This window comes from Mytilus edulis, chromosome 4 (genome assembly GCF_963676685.1).
Source record: "Mytilus edulis chromosome 4, xbMytEdul2.2, whole genome shotgun sequence".
NCBI lineage: Eukaryota > Metazoa > Mollusca > Bivalvia > Mytilida > Mytilidae > Mytilus > Mytilus edulis.
The window spans coordinates 35,557,855-35,577,919 of NC_092347.1; the positions used below are offsets into that span (position 1 = coordinate 35,557,855).

Consider the following 20,065-nt stretch of genomic DNA (forward strand, 5'->3'; position numbering starts at 1 on the left):
TTTTGGAAACATATGATTATGCTGATGTCATTTTTTCAATTCAAACTTTTCTAAAAAAAAAAAAAACAAAAAAAAAACAAATTGATATGTTTGATATATAATGAAAATAAAAAGTTAAATACCTTTATTCTTTCTTTAAACTTGTCTTCAAGAGCATCTTTATCATCTTTTTCAATACCCAAGTCTCTTTTTATGACCTTTAACTGCTCTCGTAAAATGTATTCTCTATGTTGTTTCTGGACTTTTTCCTCAACCTACATGATAGAATGAGGAAAAAGATCAGTTATTTTAGTACAATTTACAAAAGGTTAAAAGTTAGATCTTGAAATACATCATCAAACAATAACTATCAAAATATAATTTAAGAGGGTCCAAAATAATTATCATTATTAGAAGTCCTTGTTATAAATGGACAAATATGCAACAGTATTTATACTATCAATATTTTTTTTTTATTTTTGAAAAAAAATGTATCCTGTCATATATGTCTAGCAAAGTGTAAGCTTTGAAAGAGCAAAAACTTGTTCAAAATTTTAGACTTATCCATAAACTTGTGTTCCTTTTCACTCCTTTTCACTCCTTAAGGTTTTTAAGTTTCCACCCATTTTTTTCAATCATCTTACCTCTTTAACTATTTTTCTCTGTAGTTTACACACATCATATTCAATTTTTAGTAGTTCATATGTTAGATATAGTCTTTTTGATATCTGCAAAGAATAACAGAACACCAATATAATATTTCTAGGATAATCAATAACATAAATTTTTCATTCAAATCTGAAATCATGATATAGAATTAATCAACATACAATGGAAATCTACTTCATTTTATTGTGTAGCATATCAGCTGAAACATATGAAATCCTGTAATAATTTTTAATATCTTATTAACCTCTTCTGCGAAGTTATTTGATTGCTGCATCATTAAGATATATAGAGATTAATACATGGCCTTTTCCATATCAGCCTGGGTATCATCCCGAGACCCCCATATCAGCCAGAGACGGAGTCAAGGTGCTGATATGGGTCGAGGGATGATACCCAGGCTGATATGGAAAAGGCCATGTATTAATCGCTTTATCATATACTTCCGTCAATAGTTTTATGTAAGGCAAATACACAAATGCAATAACTAAAACAGTCAAAAACTGTATAAAGAAGTTAAGTTATGAATCAAATATACTTTAATTGTCCAACAACAGCATCACTATCTCCATAGTGGGTCTCATTGGGGTCTAAGTGTGACGCGGGATTGCCGATTGTTTATAAACGTGAAAGTCGAATTATTGTGCCGTGAAAACGGGAACTGAAGTCTAGCAGGACACGGGAAATTACAAAAAAAATGAAAATTGCTTAAGTACATAGCGTAAGCGGGATACGGGAATCTGACAAAACAGTAAGCAGGACCGGGATCAGAACCCCCCAATGAGACCCCCTCAATATATATGTATGGTAACATTTCCTATAGAGGCATTTTGAAACATTGAAAATTTGGAAGAGTTTTATGATCATTATTACTCCCTGTTTGTTATACTATAAAATGACTCTTAAAATTGTCAATGGCATTTGTTAGCAAGTACTACACTATCCCCACAAAAGTTCCCGTAAATTTTGACGTCGTCATAAAATATATCTGACGTCACAATGGAAAAGTAAACAATCGATACCAGAACCACCGGAAGTAACTTGCACGAGAAGCACTGTTATGGGTTTTTGCACGAGACGCCCCTGATATGGGTTATCAGCCCGGGTGGGAAATTATGGCTTGTGTACTTCCGCTCATTACACATATGCAAAAGCTATCATATCAATGCTAAGTATATGATAAACAAAAATATCTTCTTTATGGTGACCTATAGTTGTTAATTTCTCTGTCATTTTGGTCTCTCGTGGAGAGTTGGTCCGAGTACACAGTTATCGTCCTTTGATTTTCGTTGTCCACGAATATAGTCCTTAGTGTGGACAGTGTGTTACTTGCCAATTTTTGTTATACCCCTTCCAAATTTATTTCTCCATGTTTTATGCCTCATATAGAAAGTTGGGGGGTGAAATGACACTGTAAAAAAATTTGGGTCATAAATATTAATGTAAAGTAGTGATTAGGTCCAGCTGAAAAAGGTCAGAAATTAGCACTTCGGAAGCTGTCAAAAGATTTCAAGACCCCCTTAACACAAAATTGTCCATATTTTGAGTTAGAGCTGATGAAGTTTTCTATAATTTTGATATAATTTGTCCCAAAAGTAGTACAACACACTGTAAAAATATTATTGAGAAAGCGCTCGTGGGATTTTTTTAATTTTCATTTATTGTCTAAAAGAAATGCACTACGAAATAACTGTGTACTCGGACCTAAGAGGTGAAATTAGGAAATATAGAATCTGTACTTTGGCAACTTCCCTGAATGATTTGATGGTGTCAATTTGTCAAATAGCATAAAACTAAAGGATTTAAACTTTTATTTGATAGAATTTCTGCAAAAATGACCAATTTTGGCATTTTATGGTCAAAATAAGCATTTCATAGCTTTTTCAATTTTGATGCATAAGTGGCATTCTGACTTTCTATCTGACATGTTTTCATGTGTCAATTTTTGTGTTTCTATGCTTTAATCCAGTTTTATTACTCATGTGTGAACTCTGAATCTACAGAAAAGAAGATTATCTCAGACAATATGAGCAAAATGTGTTGTATAAATGACCCTCGCCTAACGCCCTGTTTGGATCAAGTTAAATGTGAGGAGCATGGCACATAAAAGTTGAAGTCCATAATAAAGACCTCACTAAATTTGTATAAAAAGCACTTAACAATGTCTTTTGTACCTGTTTCATTTCACATAATATCTTTCTTTACTTCTGTAGGATAGCATGGGGTTCAAATATAAGCCTGTTGAGACTAAAATTGCATGCAAGTTTTTCACTAAAAAGTGAAAAATCTTTGTATCAGACCATACTGTCTGCTAAAAAAGTTGAATGTAAGAGCCTTTTTGTGCTCAGATATATTGTATCATGTCACCTGAGTATAGAAATGATAGAAAAGACACAAATTTTTATTTCCTATAGCTTCAATATGCATTTTTTAATGTAAATATGTGCTACGGCCTAAATTGACCCTAAATTATTTTTAGTCTTACTTGGCCTAAGACCCTTTTAAACTAATATGATATGTTATTTGTAAGTTTTCTTTCCATTTAAAGTACATTAAATACATATGGAAGGATTATTTATAATCAAAAAGCTTCACAAATTTAAAATTGCTGGAAAATATTACATCTTCATGTAAGGCCCCCCTTCATTGGAAAACCTCCATTTTTAGGCACAGGCTCATATAAATTTGACTTTTGAATAATTATGCTAAGTCTGATATATCAAATGAGTACTCTATTGCTTTAAATACATGATATATTATATATTAAGGCATTTTAAAAGTATTTTTTTGCAATGTTTAAATTTTAAAAGCCCCAAATGTTGATAGTTGAAATTTCTCAATTTTAACGTCTAAATTTAACACGCAAAGTTGAATATAGAATTAATCATATTGTCTATAATATATATCCTATTGCTATGAAACTTTGTAAGCAGTCTTATAATATATTAAGCTTTAGTCATACCAAGTTTTATTAAGATTGGTCAACTTGTTCTATCCTATTAGGTCCGAGTACACAGTTATCGTCCTTTGATTTTCGTTGTCCACGAATATAGTCCTTAGTGTGGACAGTGTGTTACTTGCCAATTTTTGTTATACCCCTTCCAAATTTATTTCTCCATGTTTTATGCCTCATATAGAAAGTTGGGGGGTGAAATGACACTGTAAAAAAATTTGGGTCATAAATATTAATGTAAAGTAGTGATTAGGTCCAGCTGAAAAAGGTCAGAAATTAGCACTTCGGAAGCTGTCAAAAGATTTCAAGACCCCCTTAACACAAAATTGTCCATATTTTGAGTTAGAGCTGATGAAGTTTTCTATAATTTTGATATAATTTGTCCCAAAAGTAGTACAACACACTGTAAAAATATTATTGAGAAAGCGCAGGTGGGATTTTTTTTATTTTCATTTATTGTCTAAAAGAAATGCACTACGAAATAACTGTGTACTCGGACCAGTTGTCTCAATGGCAATCATACCACATCTTATTTTTTATATAAAAAAATCTTCTTTAAATCAAACATGTTTACAGTCATTTTATTTCATATGAGTTCTGAACTAAGAAAAGACAAAGAAGAGGTTGACAGGGAAAAGAAGTTGAAGCTGAGGTAAAAATGGACTTGTGGAGAATATAAATTAACTTACATCAGTTTCTTCAAGAACCTTTTGTTGATCTTTTGCTTCAACTGAATTCAGTAGCTGAGCAGCTAAAATATAAAAAGGTAAATATGCACAATCCTTAAGTCTTTAATAACATGTTTAAATGAAATAACAAAGTAATTAAGTTTTATTTAAAGATTTTAAAAACAAGAATGTGTCCATAGTACATGTAGTACATGGATGCCCCTCTTGCACTATTATTCTATATGTTCAGGGGACCGTCAAAAATTAGATCAAACTCAAATTTGGCATTAAAACTAGAAAGATTATACCATAGGGAACATGTGTACTACTAAGTTTTAAGTTGATTGGACTTAAACTTCATCAAATACTACTTTGATCAAAATCTTTAACCAAAAGCAGGACAGATGGACCAATGGACTGACACACAGACCGAAAAAAAACATAAAATATATATTTTGCCACTTGATACATTGTATTAACTCTACTCAGACAGATGCTGATTATGTTATGGGATTCAATTTCATGCAGTATTAAGAATAACAATTTGAAGGTCAACATGTATAAGAAATCAAATTTTGAATAACCGCAAATTGATATTAAAACATGAATGTGTTGAAAGTATGTGGATGCCCCACTTGCACAATCATATTCTATGTTCAATGGACCATGAAATTGGGGTAAAACCTCTAATTTGTCATTAAAATAGGAAAGATCTTATGATAGTGAACATGTGTACTAAGTTTCAAATTGATTTAACAACCTTGACCAAAATTTGAACCTGAAAAAGCAGGAACGATAGTGAGACAATGAACAGATGCACATACCAAAAACATAATGCCCCTAAGTGGGGCATAAAAAAAAGAAACAGATGTAGAAGCAACATAAATGTTCAAATTGTATTCTATAAATTATCATTTTTCAATTGATCCAATTTATGTTTGCATGTATCTTTGGTCATTTTCCTCCTTCCGATCACACAAAAAACAGATTCATTTGAAGCTGAATTCTTTCTAAAATTGATTACTACTGAATCTATAATCACTTTGCTATCTTACGATCTAAAACAGATGGATACTTGCTATCTTACGATCTAAAACAGATGAATACTTGCTATCTTACGATCTAAAACAGATGGATACTTGCTATCTTACCTAGATCACACATAAAAACTGGATCACCTGCAACTGATCCTTTATCTAAGATTGACAGTAACTGATCTCTGAAAAAGAAGAATATAAAGCTGTTAACAGTGAAGAAAAGTAAATTGTATATAGTCAATCAAAGTGATGGAAATCACTCATGGAAAGATTAGAAGAGTAGTTGGAATAATTTCATATTATGGTATGGTGGGGGAAAATGAACAGTAATGAAGCACTATTGCTGAAAATTGCATTAACAGCAGGGAAGTGTGCTTTTCCAGTATGAGAATAAAATGAGCTCAAATTAAATAATATAGGTCTCTTAATTTGCACAATTTTATTTAAACTGCAGTTTATATCTTATTCAAAAATTTAAATGTTGCCTGTTCTGAACTTATTTCAAAAAAACAAAAAAATGCAAATAAAAAATTCTTCTAGTAAATGTTATCCACTATCCTTGTAAGACATTAAATTTAGACCAACAGCTAAAAACTTTAAAGTGTCAACAAAAATATTCTAAAAATTTTGTTTTGGGGCATTTTGTAAGTTGAAAAAGAGGTTATATGACATTAAAGATTAAAAGTTGTAGAGTGCCTCAATTTTTTAAAGTATTTTTCAACACGGGCATTGAAAATGTATTTTTTCAATGTAAACAAATTAAAAAACATATTTTATTGAAATGTGGATTCTTTCTTGATTGCAAAAATATATATTCACTTCTAATAAAAATTCAAACGACTAAAAAAGACATAATGATTGATGGGGAATAAACTAATAAACAATGGTTTGTTATAATTAAAAGTTTTAAATTTCAAAACTGTTTCAAGCAAATTCCTGATAAAAAAAAAAAGTGAACTAATCTAAATTGTTGATCAATTACAGATGAATATTGGAAATTTATCAAGTAAACTACAGGCCTTACTTGAATACCTTTTATATATTCATATTTATATTCATATTTCTTTTTTTTCAAAGATCTTGAAAATCCATTAATCATTTATCTTTCAGATATAATTTACAGAATCACTTTATGTAATGTAGATCAAAAGCAATTAGGCAATACATAAATCTATCATCCTTATATATATCAAACATCTAATATATACATTTGTGTATTCTATTATGAGGTCAAATATTTGTATATTAAGATCTAGATGTATATTGCAGGTTCTCTTTAATTATGTAAGACTGAGGTTGATAAGTAATGTGGTCAATTTGATTGGCAGTGTAGGAGGTGGGGCATTGTAATTAAAGGTCCACCTTGTCTTTGATTGTTTAGTGATAATGACAAATGTCAATCATACTAGTATTGTATCAATACCCAATTACCTAATCAAAATGTTTTTTAAAAAATGCCTGCACATTAACACACCTTAATGACATACATTTTTGAATGAACTGCTCCAATAATATACTCATTTTTTCAGTTTGGATGTGTATTATGTGCACATGAATGAGAACCATAGGGGACTATATTCCAGAGTGAATACATTTACTAACAGTAGCTAACCTGTCGTGTTGTTAGGGGAGGCTGGTGTCTTAGTAAAGATTAAGAACAAGTTCTAATCTTTCCAAAAACTGACACTGCTTTCATTTCAATATAGTTGAAAATGAACTCAGTGAAATCACACACTTCATAACATAGTCTCTTTTCATTTTGACACCATGTTTGTCTTTGACTTTTTGCAATCAAATGTTCAGCAAAGTTTTATGAGAGTGTCAACTATGATAGGTTTTATTGATTTGTATATTATGTCATATTTTGTTCTTCCAATTTTTTTTGTCTAAATAAATAATAATTATGTACATGTATGTTTCAGGATTTATTTTCAAGTATCACAATTTAAAAATTATAGGAAAATATGAACAGAAAACATAATGCCCCTAGATGGGCCATAAAAACAAAGTAAAATAGTACATACCTGTATAAATGATTCATCATAAGTATTTCTTGAATAGTTTTAACAATTTCTGCAGTAAGGGCCTGCAATAATGAAAAAAATAACATAAATAAATGACAACCTTGATTCACACAAACTAAATTCAGTCCATTACATCTTAAAAAATTATTTTTATCTTGAACGATAGTTCAAGTTTCTCTAAGTGTATTTTGAGAAATTAAAACCGACAAATTTTAAAGTAAGAGGGCCAATAAAGGAAAAACTTAATGAATAGTGAATGTCATGTTGATTTCAGTGACATAGCAAGACATTTCTATTGTAATGTTGAACTTGCACTTTGTAAATATTTCATAAGATGGCAAATTATCTCCCCTTAATATATATTTTTTTGTACAGATTATTATACATTTACAAAGTATGTCAGCAAGACAAATAACAAAATTCTTCAGAAAAAGAAAACAAAATCCAACAAACTACCTTCTTTTAACATTAATAAACACAAACCTTTATTTTAGTATCGCTAGTTAAAGGTAAATCTTTTATATTTTCTGTTTCAACCATCAGAACTTTTGGCATCTCAGGAGGTGTAACCACTAAACCTTCCAGTATATCATTGGACAATGGAGGGGGAGTTGGTGTGATCAGTTCTGGATCAGGCGTGATCAACTCAGGATTACCATTCTCATCTAATTCAGATGCTTCTATTGGCAGTATAGGAGCTGAATCTTCCTTGGGATTCTCAAGAAATGTATCAAGTACATTGTTCCTCCTTCTATTCTTTCTTTTTCCTTTCTTCTTTGCTTCCTCATCTTCAAAAGTTGATTAACATAGTTTAGTTAAAATATTTTATAATAGTTTAAAACAAAATTTTAATGTATCATATATACTTTTAAATGTTTTACTTTGCATTGATATTAGGCTTTGCGCAAAAGTAGGGAATGATAAAAAAAAATAATTAACAAAAATATAATGTACAAAAATTCAAAAATGGTATCTTTAACTTTATTTGCACACTAGTGAACAGATGTCTCGTAGGCAATCACACAACAACTTCTTCTTTTATATGTTTTATATATCTTGAAACTGACACTGCTAAACAGCTATCTTTTCATTTCCTTTTTTCTTTGTATTTGTTAAATATTGTCATACAGGGTTTCCCCTGGGTCAATTATTTTTTTCGCCACCTCTTTCGCCAAAACAATATATTTTTCGCCACTTTATTATTTTTTTCGCCAAGTAACATAAATATATTTTTCCTGTTGTGCCCTTTTGTACTAAGAAGTAATTTTTACAACAAAACAAAAGCTTTTATCTCATGAAATTGATCCCTCATTTCATGTGTAGTCATTAAATTCAAGGGTTACTCTCATTCGAGGGGTTGTTCCCAGCCTTTTGGATAGATTTTTTCATAACGACAGTTTTCTTTTCTTGACCATCGTAAATGAAAAAGTTGAGACGTACAACTATGCTTGAAACACGTGCATGTGTCACTCAAACGACTTTATTAAAGTCAAAGGATAAAAGAATTAAAGTTTTAAATCGGAGATTTTTCTTGCTTTTGAACAATTTTCGTCACAACAGCTTTCTTTACAAAACTATCTTTAAAGGGAGAGATGTCAAAAGTTTGCTTCAAACACGTGCGTCACAAAGATGTAAATAAATTCTGTATGTGACATTTATAGCGGAAGCCATTTGACCATATCATTTTGTGAAACAATTCAATCAACACCTTTATTAATTAGTCCTTTGTTGTCGATAGCTATAAAATGCAATCAGCTGATTATTGATTTTCTGTCTAAATCTTAATGAGGTCAAGGTGAATTCCGAGTATTGTCTGATCGGGTAAAGTCCGAGAAACTCGTAAGTAAAGTAAATAAACAAGATGGAGGAAAATAAATCGGTTTATATATTTCTTTCGCCAAATTCTTTCGCAAATGACGAATTTTTATCGCCACAAATATTATTTTTTCGCAAATTGCGAAAATGGCGACCGCCAGCGGAAACCCTGTTGTCATAGTTACCTGGTTTCTGATCTTCAGTCAACACAGATTTAATCATAATTCTGTAAAACAGGAAAATAGGCTCAACTGGGTAAAATTAAATCTTTTAATTTACAAATTATACATAGTGTGTATTGAAAAATTATGTGTGAAATACATTTGTACTAAAACATAAATCAACCAATAAGCAGCTTGCTTAGGAATATTTTTATTCATATGCAGATTCAGAAATTATTGAGATGTCTTCAATAATGCAAAAAATGAGGCAGTATCAGGATCACAATAATAAAAACTCCCAATCTTATTTTTAAAACTTTACATTTTTATCAATTATCAGTAATTTGAGACACATTAATTTTTTTGAAATATACAGCATATCATTTTTATTGTACTATCCTAGATAACATTGTATACTTATAAAATGTATTAAAAGTAAGCAAAAAATTTGTTTTCCCTAAATGCCAATAACCAAGTAAAAATAAAAAATAAAATATGGTATTTTCAATAACTTTTCTAAATATTTAATGTACCTGAGGATTTATTTATTTTTGTGAGAATCAGTTTTTATGGATAGATGGAAACCTACATTTTCATTGAGATTTTATTTTGTGGTTTTGACAAAATTTGCATGCTCCAATAGAGAAAATTTGCAGTTTGTTGAACATCTTTCTTACCTCCTGTAAGCCTGTACCTCCATGATCATTTTTTTATCTGCAGCTTCCAGTACTTGCATAGAAAGAATCTTCACAAACACTCCAACATTGTAAACATCACTCAAACTTTCCACAACCTCTGCATTATTACTGTAAAATAATCAATAACAATAAAATCATACAACTAATTTACTATGTCTTCCTTAAACATGATAGAATGAAATATTCTTGGAATGCTATCCCAAAGTTAACTTGATCTTTTAGCAAAATTAAAACCATGAAAGGTGTAGGTATCAGACAAGTTTTGCTTTGATCAGTAAGAAGATTTCAAAGAGAAGGTTTTTATATACCTTTAAACCGATGATGCAAGTGGAACAAATAGTTGTGGTAGCTTTATTCTATTTTTACATGATCCCAATTTCAGGTATATTTCTGATAGGGAACTTCATATTAACCATTTGTCAAAAATTTAGTTTTATCTTCTATATACAATGTATAACATATTCAATTCTGAGACAGAGCAATGATATTAAACAACTACAAAGCCAGCATATTAGTTTATTTCAAAAGAGAATATATTAGAATGGTTAGAGTACTACTTTATTTTTCTTCTATTTTTGGCTTGTTCTCCGGATCTTTTTTTTTTTTTTTTATCAAAGTCATCTATAAATGCAGTTGGTTTATATAACCACATGCAAGTACATGAGGAGTAACGTAATAAAATTAATAAGAGGCTAAATTTCCTTGTATCATGTGTATAGTATATGCAAGCCAGAACAAAAGGCAAAAAAAAAAAATAATAAGTGTGTTTCCTATTACATCTTTAAAAAAAATAAGGTAGCTTAAAAGTAAGATTTTTGTTTTATATTACCATTTTTTTTAACATTGAGTCTATTGGAGGGACATTTTGACTTTTCACAGTGCTTAATTATTGAAAGGACAACAAAAAAAATGGCTATTTTTTTAGCTCAAAATATAGGGAAGGTAGGGTAATAGAAAACACACATATTTCTTTATTTGGCCCAATGAACCTTTACTGTTATATGTCTTTATTTGGCCCAATGAACCTTTACTTTTAACACTAGATTTTGAATATTTGTTATGTGGTTTCACAATAAAATATTAATTGACACCTTTGGTAAATATTTCATCACTATACCTTTCATCTTTTTTTAAAAACACACCAGCATATGGCTGTCGCAACTCCATCTTCCTCACCAAAAGACTTATCAGGTCTTTATCGGTCACCTAAAGCAAAAATATTTTGGAAATTAACATGATTAAGGTGATGTCTTGGCCTGCAATTTTTTTTTGCATATATTCAGCTTTGAGCGTCACTGATGAAGTTAAATCCAGATAAGTGCTTTGACATGTTGAATGCATGAAATTTATCATGTTTATAGTGTTGTTCTTATTTTTTACTAGACAATGCTAGAGTATCAAAACACTGACAGATCGAAGATTTTTTGAAGATCATTTAAAACTTGAATCCAGACAATATTTCAGTCATGGGAGTCCTTTCAAAAAAATTCTGTCTTCTACACATGTACATTAATGTTTACAGGATGACAACAAATATTTTCAGATCTAAACATGTAGTTCATTTTTTAATCCTTAATTGATACATTTGTACTTGTGTAGCACTAGGTTTCAATAACATGCATGATAATATAAATATCTTTCCTTACTTATTTAGAGGTAATGAGGGTTTACAGCTAAATAATCGTTCTCTCACGGACAAATAAAACATGGTAGATTGATAAGAATATAAGTGTAAATGAATTGCATGATATAATATCAAATGCATGTAAATACGGGTCTCACTAATTAGCGACAACAAGCCTCAAGAAGCGACAACAAGAATTATTTTAGCGACAACAAGCGACAAGAAGACTATTTAGCGACAAGAAAACATTTTTTTTTTTTATTAGATATAAAGAAATTTGTATTTAATGGTTTTTTTTAAATATACGAGCAGATATGTCTAATTAAAATGTTTTATTATATAGAAAGACGAAGAAATGAAACATTTGTGAGAAAGAAAGAGGCAATAAACAAATAAAAAGATGAAAACATTCACATTTCAATTTTCTTTTCCTCCTGTTTGATTTCAGTTCTTTGTATTTCACAATTTGTGTCAATATTTTCAGGACAATGATGCACAAGTAATCAGTCATTTTGCGAGCTTAATACATGTACATACTGCACGAAAAGAGTTTTAAAAAACAAATTATAAGATAAATAATATGTTCTAAAACACAAGGAAAAGTAATCTCATAATACAATAATTAAACATAATACTGGCTGTTATTCATAATAGATGATAAAATATTATGTAAATAATGTTTCATTATTTTCTATCAATTTTAACTTTCTTGTCGCTAAAATTATTTTTTTTGCATATGCTTTTAATATTTATCATTGTTTATTGCAATTATTAATTTTAATTAAAAAAAAATGTTTTCTTGTCGCTAAATATTTTCTTGTCGCTAAAATAATTCTTGTTGTCGCTTCTTGTTGCTTGTTGTCGCTAAAATTCTTGTTGTCGCTAATTAGTGAGACCGTGTAAATACTAACAGTTATCAATTTTCTAAATCCGGGGAAAACAATGTTACGGTTAATCGTCAAGACAGGAAGGTTTGGAAAATAATCTGGGACTGTAATAGGAGCCAATAATGAATTAGTTGCAGATGTTGTTTTCTCTTCCGTTGCAGTCTCAGCTGATACATCCTCTTGCTCCCCTCCACTGCTACTGACTCCATCATCACCATCACTACTGCTGCTGTTACTGCTACAAAATCTTTTAGAGATATTAAATGTTGAGAAAGGTTCATTTCCAGTAAAGGCACTTCTGTTAAATCTATTGCCAAGAGAATAAAGGGAAGCGTAGTTTCTGTTAATTGCAACTTGTGAGTTTGGCAAAGGCAGACAAGTATGATGCAACTGTCCTTTGACCTCGTTTATGCAATCAGGTTTTGTATGAATTGAGTTTTTACATAAGCATGACGAAACTACAGGTTGTAGAATAACTGCTCTATGAACTCCAGCACTCAAATGTCTAGATATTGTCATACAAAGTTGCAGTTTTGACTGTTTCGTAACACACGTGCTGGAAATTCGACCAAAAGTCGCCATGTTGAAAGTAAACTTCCGGTTAGGCGGTTCTAAATTTTGAACCTGTGACGGAATATAATTTTGACAGATTTGCGGAAAACAAAAACAAAAACAAAAACAAAAACATAAAACATAAAAACAAAAACAAAACCTTCTTTTTTATTTTAATATCTTGTGCACTTTTAAAAGCAAAATCTTTTTGTGAAATTAAAAAAAAATATGTGGAGATTTTTTTTAATTTTTTAAATTTTTATGTTATACCTGTGCATGTATTTTTTGTCTGAATAACATATACTTTATGTATATATATTTCGTATGCATGTAATTTGTTGATGTTATAATGTGTCTTTAGTGTTGAATAGTCAATTTGAATAGCTGATTAGTGCTTGTGTAATATGTATTTAGATATAGGAAGATGTGGTTTGAATGCCAATGAGATAACTCTCCATCCAAATCTGTTTACTTGTTGACTTTGAATTCAATTGAATTTTTAACAAGCCAATATCTCAGGCCCTTAAAGGTCAAAAGACAACAAGTCATGGCCTGCTCAAGGGTAAATCTTGCCAAAAATACAGTTATCATCCTAGAGGTCAAAGTTCAAGGTCACATGAAGGTCATATTTGTACAGGGATACACCAATACATGATAATTAATACATCCACATACCAAAGATTTTAGGTCTAGGTCAGAAGACAAAGAAGTCATGGCCAGATTGTGCTTATTTCGAGAGAAAAAATAAGTTGACCTTGAGGTTAAATTTGAAGGTCTCATGAAGGTCATCATGAAACAAGACACTTGACCCTATGATGTCATACATCAACATGATACATATCTAAGTCCTAGATCAAAAGAATAACAAGAATGTGTCCATAGTACATGGATACCCCCCCACACTATCATTTTCTATGTTTAGTGGACCGTGAATTTGGGGTAAAAACTTTAATTTGGCATTAAAATTAGAAAGATCATATCATAGGGAACATGTATACTAAGTTTCAAGTTGATTAGACTTCAACTTCATCAAAAACTACCTTGACCAAAAACTTTAACCTGAAACTTGCACTATCGATTTCTATGTTCAATGGACTGTGAAATTGGGGTCAAAACTCTAGTTTAGCATTTAATTTAGAAAGATCATCACATAGGGAACATGTGTACTAAGTTTCAAGTTGATTTGACTTCAACTTCATCAAAAACTACCTTGACCCAAAACTTTAACCTGAAGCGGAACGATCGGAGAAACAAATGGACGAACAAATAGATGAAAGAACTGACCGAAGCACAGACCAGAAAACATAATGCCCCTCTACTATCTTAGGTGGGGCATAAAAAGTTACAGCCATTATGTACTAGCTATAAGAATGGCATTTGCTATCATTTGTGGTCAAATTTTTAAAAAATTTTGCCAGAAAAACAGACTGGTATAGCTTTTCAAATATATTGGATTTTTTTTTATATGAATGACAACACATTCTTCTTCAAGTACTAGACCCATCATATTCACTTTTGAAGGCTGAACTTGAGACCCCTTTTTTAAGTTTGGACTCAAATTTAAATCCAGAATAAAAACCTGACAATTGAAGAATATCCGTGAACTAAAATTTGTCTCAGTTATCACTATATACTATGCTATTGTCAATTTAGGATAAATTTTTAAAAATATTATCATATATATATATATACCCTTATAGTCATATTTTCTGAAACTTTGAAGTTTGACCGATTTTTGCATGTAAATGATGCCATATTTGAGTTGTCAATTCTTTTAAACCTATGGTCCAAATCTTTTGTAATTTTATTAAGATGTTCAGCTAGACTTAGTTTATCAACGTGAAAAAAATAAGAAAAAAATTAACCACAGGTTTTTTAAGGGTATAATGTTGGGTATAGAACAGGTTATGCATTCAGTGGTGAAATCTCTGAATAATAAACTTAATAAACCATTTTCCTAAGTCTAAAACATATTTAAACAAGAATGTGTCCACAGTACACGGATGCCCCACTCGCACTATCATTTTCTATGTTTAAAGGACTGTGAAATTGGACTAAATTCTCTAATTTGGCATTAAAATTAGAATGATCTTATCAAAGGGAACATGTATACTAAGTTTCAAGTTGATTGGACTTCTACTTTATCAAAAACTACCTTGACCAAAAACTTTAACCTGAAATTTGCACTATCATTTTCTATGTTCAGTGAACCGTAAAATTGGGGTCAAAACTCTAATTTGGCATTTAAATTAGAAAGATCATATCATAGGGCACATGTATACTAAGTTTCAAGTTGATTGGACTTCAACTTCATCAAAAACTACCTTGACCAAAAACTTTAACCTGAAGACAAAAACTTTAACCTGAAATTTGCACTATCATTTTCTATGTTCAGTGAACCGTAAAATTGGGGTCAAAACTCTAATTTGGCATTTAAATTAGAAAGATCATATCATAGGGCACATGTATACTAAGTTTCAAGTTGATTGGACTTCAACTTCATCAAAAACTACCTTGACCAAAAACTTTAACCTGAAGCCAAAAACTTTAACCTGAAATTTGCACTATCATTTTCTATGTTCAGTGAACCGTAAAATCGGGGTCAAAACTCTAATTTGGCATTTAAATTAGAAAGATCATATCATAGGGCACATGTATACTAAGTTTCAAGTTGATTGGACTTCAACTTCATCAAAAACTACCTTGACCAAAAACTTTAACCTGAAGCGGGACAGACGGACGAACGAACGGACGAACGAACGAACGAACGAACAGACGGACGGACGAACGAACGAACGGACGCACAGACCAGAAAACATAATGCCCCTCTACTATCGTAGGTGGGGCATAACAAGACCGTCCATGACTTTCCAGTATACCTTGTAAAAAATGCCATTTTCATATTCATTAATTTCATTTTCTGTCTTCCAATCAGTTATGTCTGCTTATTAGTAGATCTTGTAAAGTTGCAATTAGTATGTCTTCTAATGACGATCATTTTGACTGTTTACAGTTTATAACATTCCCCACTATCTATTACAGTTTTGAGATAATTTTTTTTTTATAAATTATGAAAAAAAATATCTTTTTTACCGCAATTATATATAAACTATTATAATAGTATTGATAATTTTGCCATTTTGCCTTACTTGTAAATTATTGTTTCTCTCTGACTTCTATAGCCAATAACTGCTATCTAATTTGATGATTTCTGACAAGTATTTCTTCTAGATAAAAATTTAGAGACACAGGATGGATCTATAGAAGTTTTCGAAATGTGTATTGCTGTTTTTCCAAGGATGCTTCTGTTTTGTTGCAGTGTGCGCATGGAGTAATGTCTTGAAGTTAATAGAGATTTCCAGTGACCACTTGCAATGCATGTGTGTGTTTAAAACTCATGGATTGCTGCTAGGAAAAGTATTTCTTAAAGAATTTATATTTGTTTCAAATAAAGAAATACTTGGCACAAGTAAAGTTTGACCCTGTACTGAATACTGCAGAGAAAATTTCACATAAAATATCATTGCATAAAAGAAAATAACCATAACTTGAAGTTAACTAATCAAATTTTCATCCATTTTTCGATGTGTACAAGCCATAGTAACCATGATGTAACCTCAAGTTTCCAAAACATTTTTTAGAAGCACCAAATAAAAACAGAATGGTGTTATGAAACACCCAAGAAATATGCTTATGCACAGAAGTTTTTATCTTCAATAAAATGTAGGGTTTAATTTCCAACAACTATCAAATTCAAGTGAATATTTTTTTTCAACACTTTTTTGTATGCAACCGGATGTGAAATTCTACTATTTGGTGGTATAAAACCATTAGATGCTCCATCTATTTACAGAGTCAGTTATTTATATTTGTTTCATGATATTTTGTTTTATAAATATAATGTATACTTCATTTACTTATGAACCTGGAATAAGAAATCAACTGAAACTCAAGTAACTATTAGCATTAATTTATTTATTCAAAATAAAATTTTGTATGTATATATAGTGTATAAATAAAAACAGAAAAAAACATATTTATCAATATACATTGCTATGCACTTCAGGAGAGCTGAAACTGTTTCTGATAAGTTTACTTTTGATTTTAATTCTACTTATAGATAGACATATAAACAATAAAATAAAATACTGATTAGTATTGACTTGTTGTATCTTATATCTCACAATGTATTATTTTTAACCAAGTATCTTTTCATAAAGGCTTCAAATATGAACCCAAATTTTATTAAATCAGAAAAAATTTAAAAAAATTTTAAATTTCAAAATTAAATGCCTGTGTCCTCAATACATTTCAAATTTCTAAACAAAAATATCAAGGTACCTTTTTTCATTTATTTGCTTCATAGATAAGACTAAAAATACAACACATTTATATGGAAAAAAAAAATAATAACAAAACAATAGAGAACAGTCTTAACTCAATCCTTGCATATTTCAAGATCTATAACAGCACTATCATAACAAATAAAAATATATTATCAGTATAACAGCAAACAAGACAGTGACATTTCATAAGCAGCAGTTCCCTGTTTCGTGATCTTCACTTTTTCAGGGTAAAAATTTCAAGACTGTACATAAAGGCTGTGATTGGCTAACAATGTCCCACACAATTGGTGTTTTCATTGTATCAGACCATGTATAGGGCTGCTATATCATACCATGCAGTCAAGGTCGTTAAAAACTCCAATCATCATCGTTTAATGCTTACCAGTGAAAACTGTTATTTAGCAATTTTTTTCAAAATTATGCAAGGGAATTTAACCAATAATGGTTAGTGTGTTAGGTGTTGTTTTTTACCCATGGCAAACAGTTTTGAATAATTCTTATACCCCACCTACGATAGTAGAGGGGCATTATGTTTTCTGGTCTGTGCGTCCGTTCGTCCGTTCGTTCGTCCGTTCGTCCGTCTGTCCCGCTTCAGGTTAAAGTTTTTGGTCGAGGTAGTTTTTGATGAAGTTGAAGTCCAATCGACTTCAAACTTGGTACACATGTTCCCTATTATATGATCTTTCTAATTTTAATGCCAAATTAGAGATTTTACCCCAATTTCACGGTCCACTGAACATAGAAAATGATAGTGCGAGTTGGGCATTCGTGTACTGAGGACACATTCTTGTTTACTATCAAATACTTATAGCAGCTTGACATATATACACATATGTGTATATACATGTATGTCTCTGCTTATAGCAACATATATATATATAAATGTGTGAGTAAAATAAACACTATACAAAACAAGAATGTGTCCACAGTACACGGATGCCCCACTCACACTATCATTTTCTATGTTTAAAGGACTGTGAAATTGGAATAAATTCTCTAATTTGGCATTAAAATTAGAATGATCTTATCAAAGGGAACATGTATACTAAGTTTCAAGTTGATTGGACTTCTACTTTATCAAAAACTACCTTGACCAAAAACTTTAACCTGAAATTTGCACTATCATTTTCTATGTTCAGTGAACCGTAAAATTGGGGTCAAAACTCTAATTTGGCATTTAAATTAGAAAGATCATATCATAGGGCAGATGTATACTAAGTTTCAAGTTGATTGGACTTCAACTTCATCAAAAACTACCTTGACCAAAAACTTTAACCTGAAGCCAAAAACTTTAACCTGAAATTTGCACTATCATTTTCTATGTTCAGTGAACCGTAAAATTGGGGTCAAAACTCTAATTTGGCATTTAAATTAGAAAGATCATATCATAGGGCACATGTATACTAAGTTTCAAGTTGATTGGACTTCAACTTCATCAAAAACTACCTTGACCAAAAACTTTAACCTGAAGCCAAAAACTTTAACCTGAAATTTGCACTATCATTTTCTATGTTCAGTGAACCGTAAAATTGGGGTCAAAACTCTAATTTGACATTTAAATTAGAAAGATCATATCATAGGGCACATGTATACTAAGTTTCAAGTTGATTGGACTTCAACTTCATCAAAAACTACCTTGACCAAAAACTTTAACCTGAAATTTGCACTATCATTTTCTATGTTCAGTGAACCGTAAAATTGGGGTCAAAACTCTAATTTGGCATTTAAATTAGAAAGATCATATCATAGGGCACATGTATACTAAGTTTCAAGTTGATTGGACTTCAACTTCATCAAAAACTACCTTGACCAAAAACTTTAACCTGAAGCCAAAAACTTAAACCTGAAATTTGCACTATCATTTTCTATGTTCAGTGAACCGTAAAATTGGGGTCAAAACTCTAATTTGGCATTAAAATTAGAAAGATCATATCATAGGGCACATGTATACTAAGTTTCAAGTTGATTGGACTTCAACTTCATCAAAAACTACCTTGACCAAAAACTTTAACCTGAAGCCAAAAACTTTAACCTGAAATTTGCACTATCATTTTCTATCAGTGAACCGTAAAATTGGGGTCAAAACTCTAATTTGGCATTTAAATTAGAAAGATCATATCATAAGGAACATGTGTACTAAGTTTCAAGTCGATTGGACTTCAACTTCATCAAAAACTACCTCGACCAAAAACTTTAACCTGAAGCGGGACAGACGGACGAACGGACGAACGGACGAACGAACGGACGGACGAACGAACGGACGGACGAACGGACGCACAGACCAGAAAACATAATGCCCCTCTACTATCGTAGGTGGGGCATAAAAAATGTAGAAATGAGATATAAGCAAATGGAAAAAAAATCAATTACATTTGCTTATTTGAATTTATGAAATTGGAATGTTTAATATAAATCAGAATTCAATGCAAAATATTTCCATAGCAAGAGATTCATTCTATGCTTACTCAAAATCTATTTACCAATTTATTGATGCCAGGACCATTAAAAAAAAACAATATGGAGATGTGGTACTGTACATTTCAAAGAAGTCAATAAATAATAAAAGAATATTTATCATCATCCAAATGTTTTTTTTTTTAAATTGGAATGAGCTTGAAATTTTTCCTGCAATGCATATCATTGATTTTGGTACAA

The 20,065-nt window shown here is 30.7% G+C and overlaps 1 protein-coding gene across 1 annotated transcript in view; it reads right to left on the reverse strand.

Moving 5' to 3' along the window:
- Positions 1 to 13,133, reverse strand: part of LOC139519610 (lon protease homolog, mitochondrial-like) — a 31,910-nt gene extending 18,777 nt beyond the window's left edge. Inside the window, exons 1-10 of the mRNA XM_071311801.1 lie at positions 12,537 to 13,133; positions 11,119 to 11,207; positions 9,981 to 10,109; positions 9,328 to 9,368; positions 7,811 to 8,115; positions 7,328 to 7,389; positions 5,418 to 5,485; positions 4,288 to 4,349; positions 624 to 707; positions 123 to 254 (exon numbers count right to left, since the gene is read on the reverse strand). Coding sequence (XP_071167902.1) covers positions 123 to 254; positions 624 to 707; positions 4,288 to 4,349; positions 5,418 to 5,485; positions 7,328 to 7,389; positions 7,811 to 8,115; positions 9,328 to 9,368; positions 9,981 to 10,109; positions 11,119 to 11,207; positions 12,537 to 13,094 — 1,530 coding nt within the window. The 5' untranslated portion in view covers positions 13,095 to 13,133. The remainder of the gene's footprint in view (positions 1 to 122; positions 255 to 623; positions 708 to 4,287; positions 4,350 to 5,417; positions 5,486 to 7,327; positions 7,390 to 7,810; positions 8,116 to 9,327; positions 9,369 to 9,980; positions 10,110 to 11,118; positions 11,208 to 12,536) is intronic.
- Between the last annotated feature and the right edge of the window lie 6,932 nt (positions 13,134 to 20,065).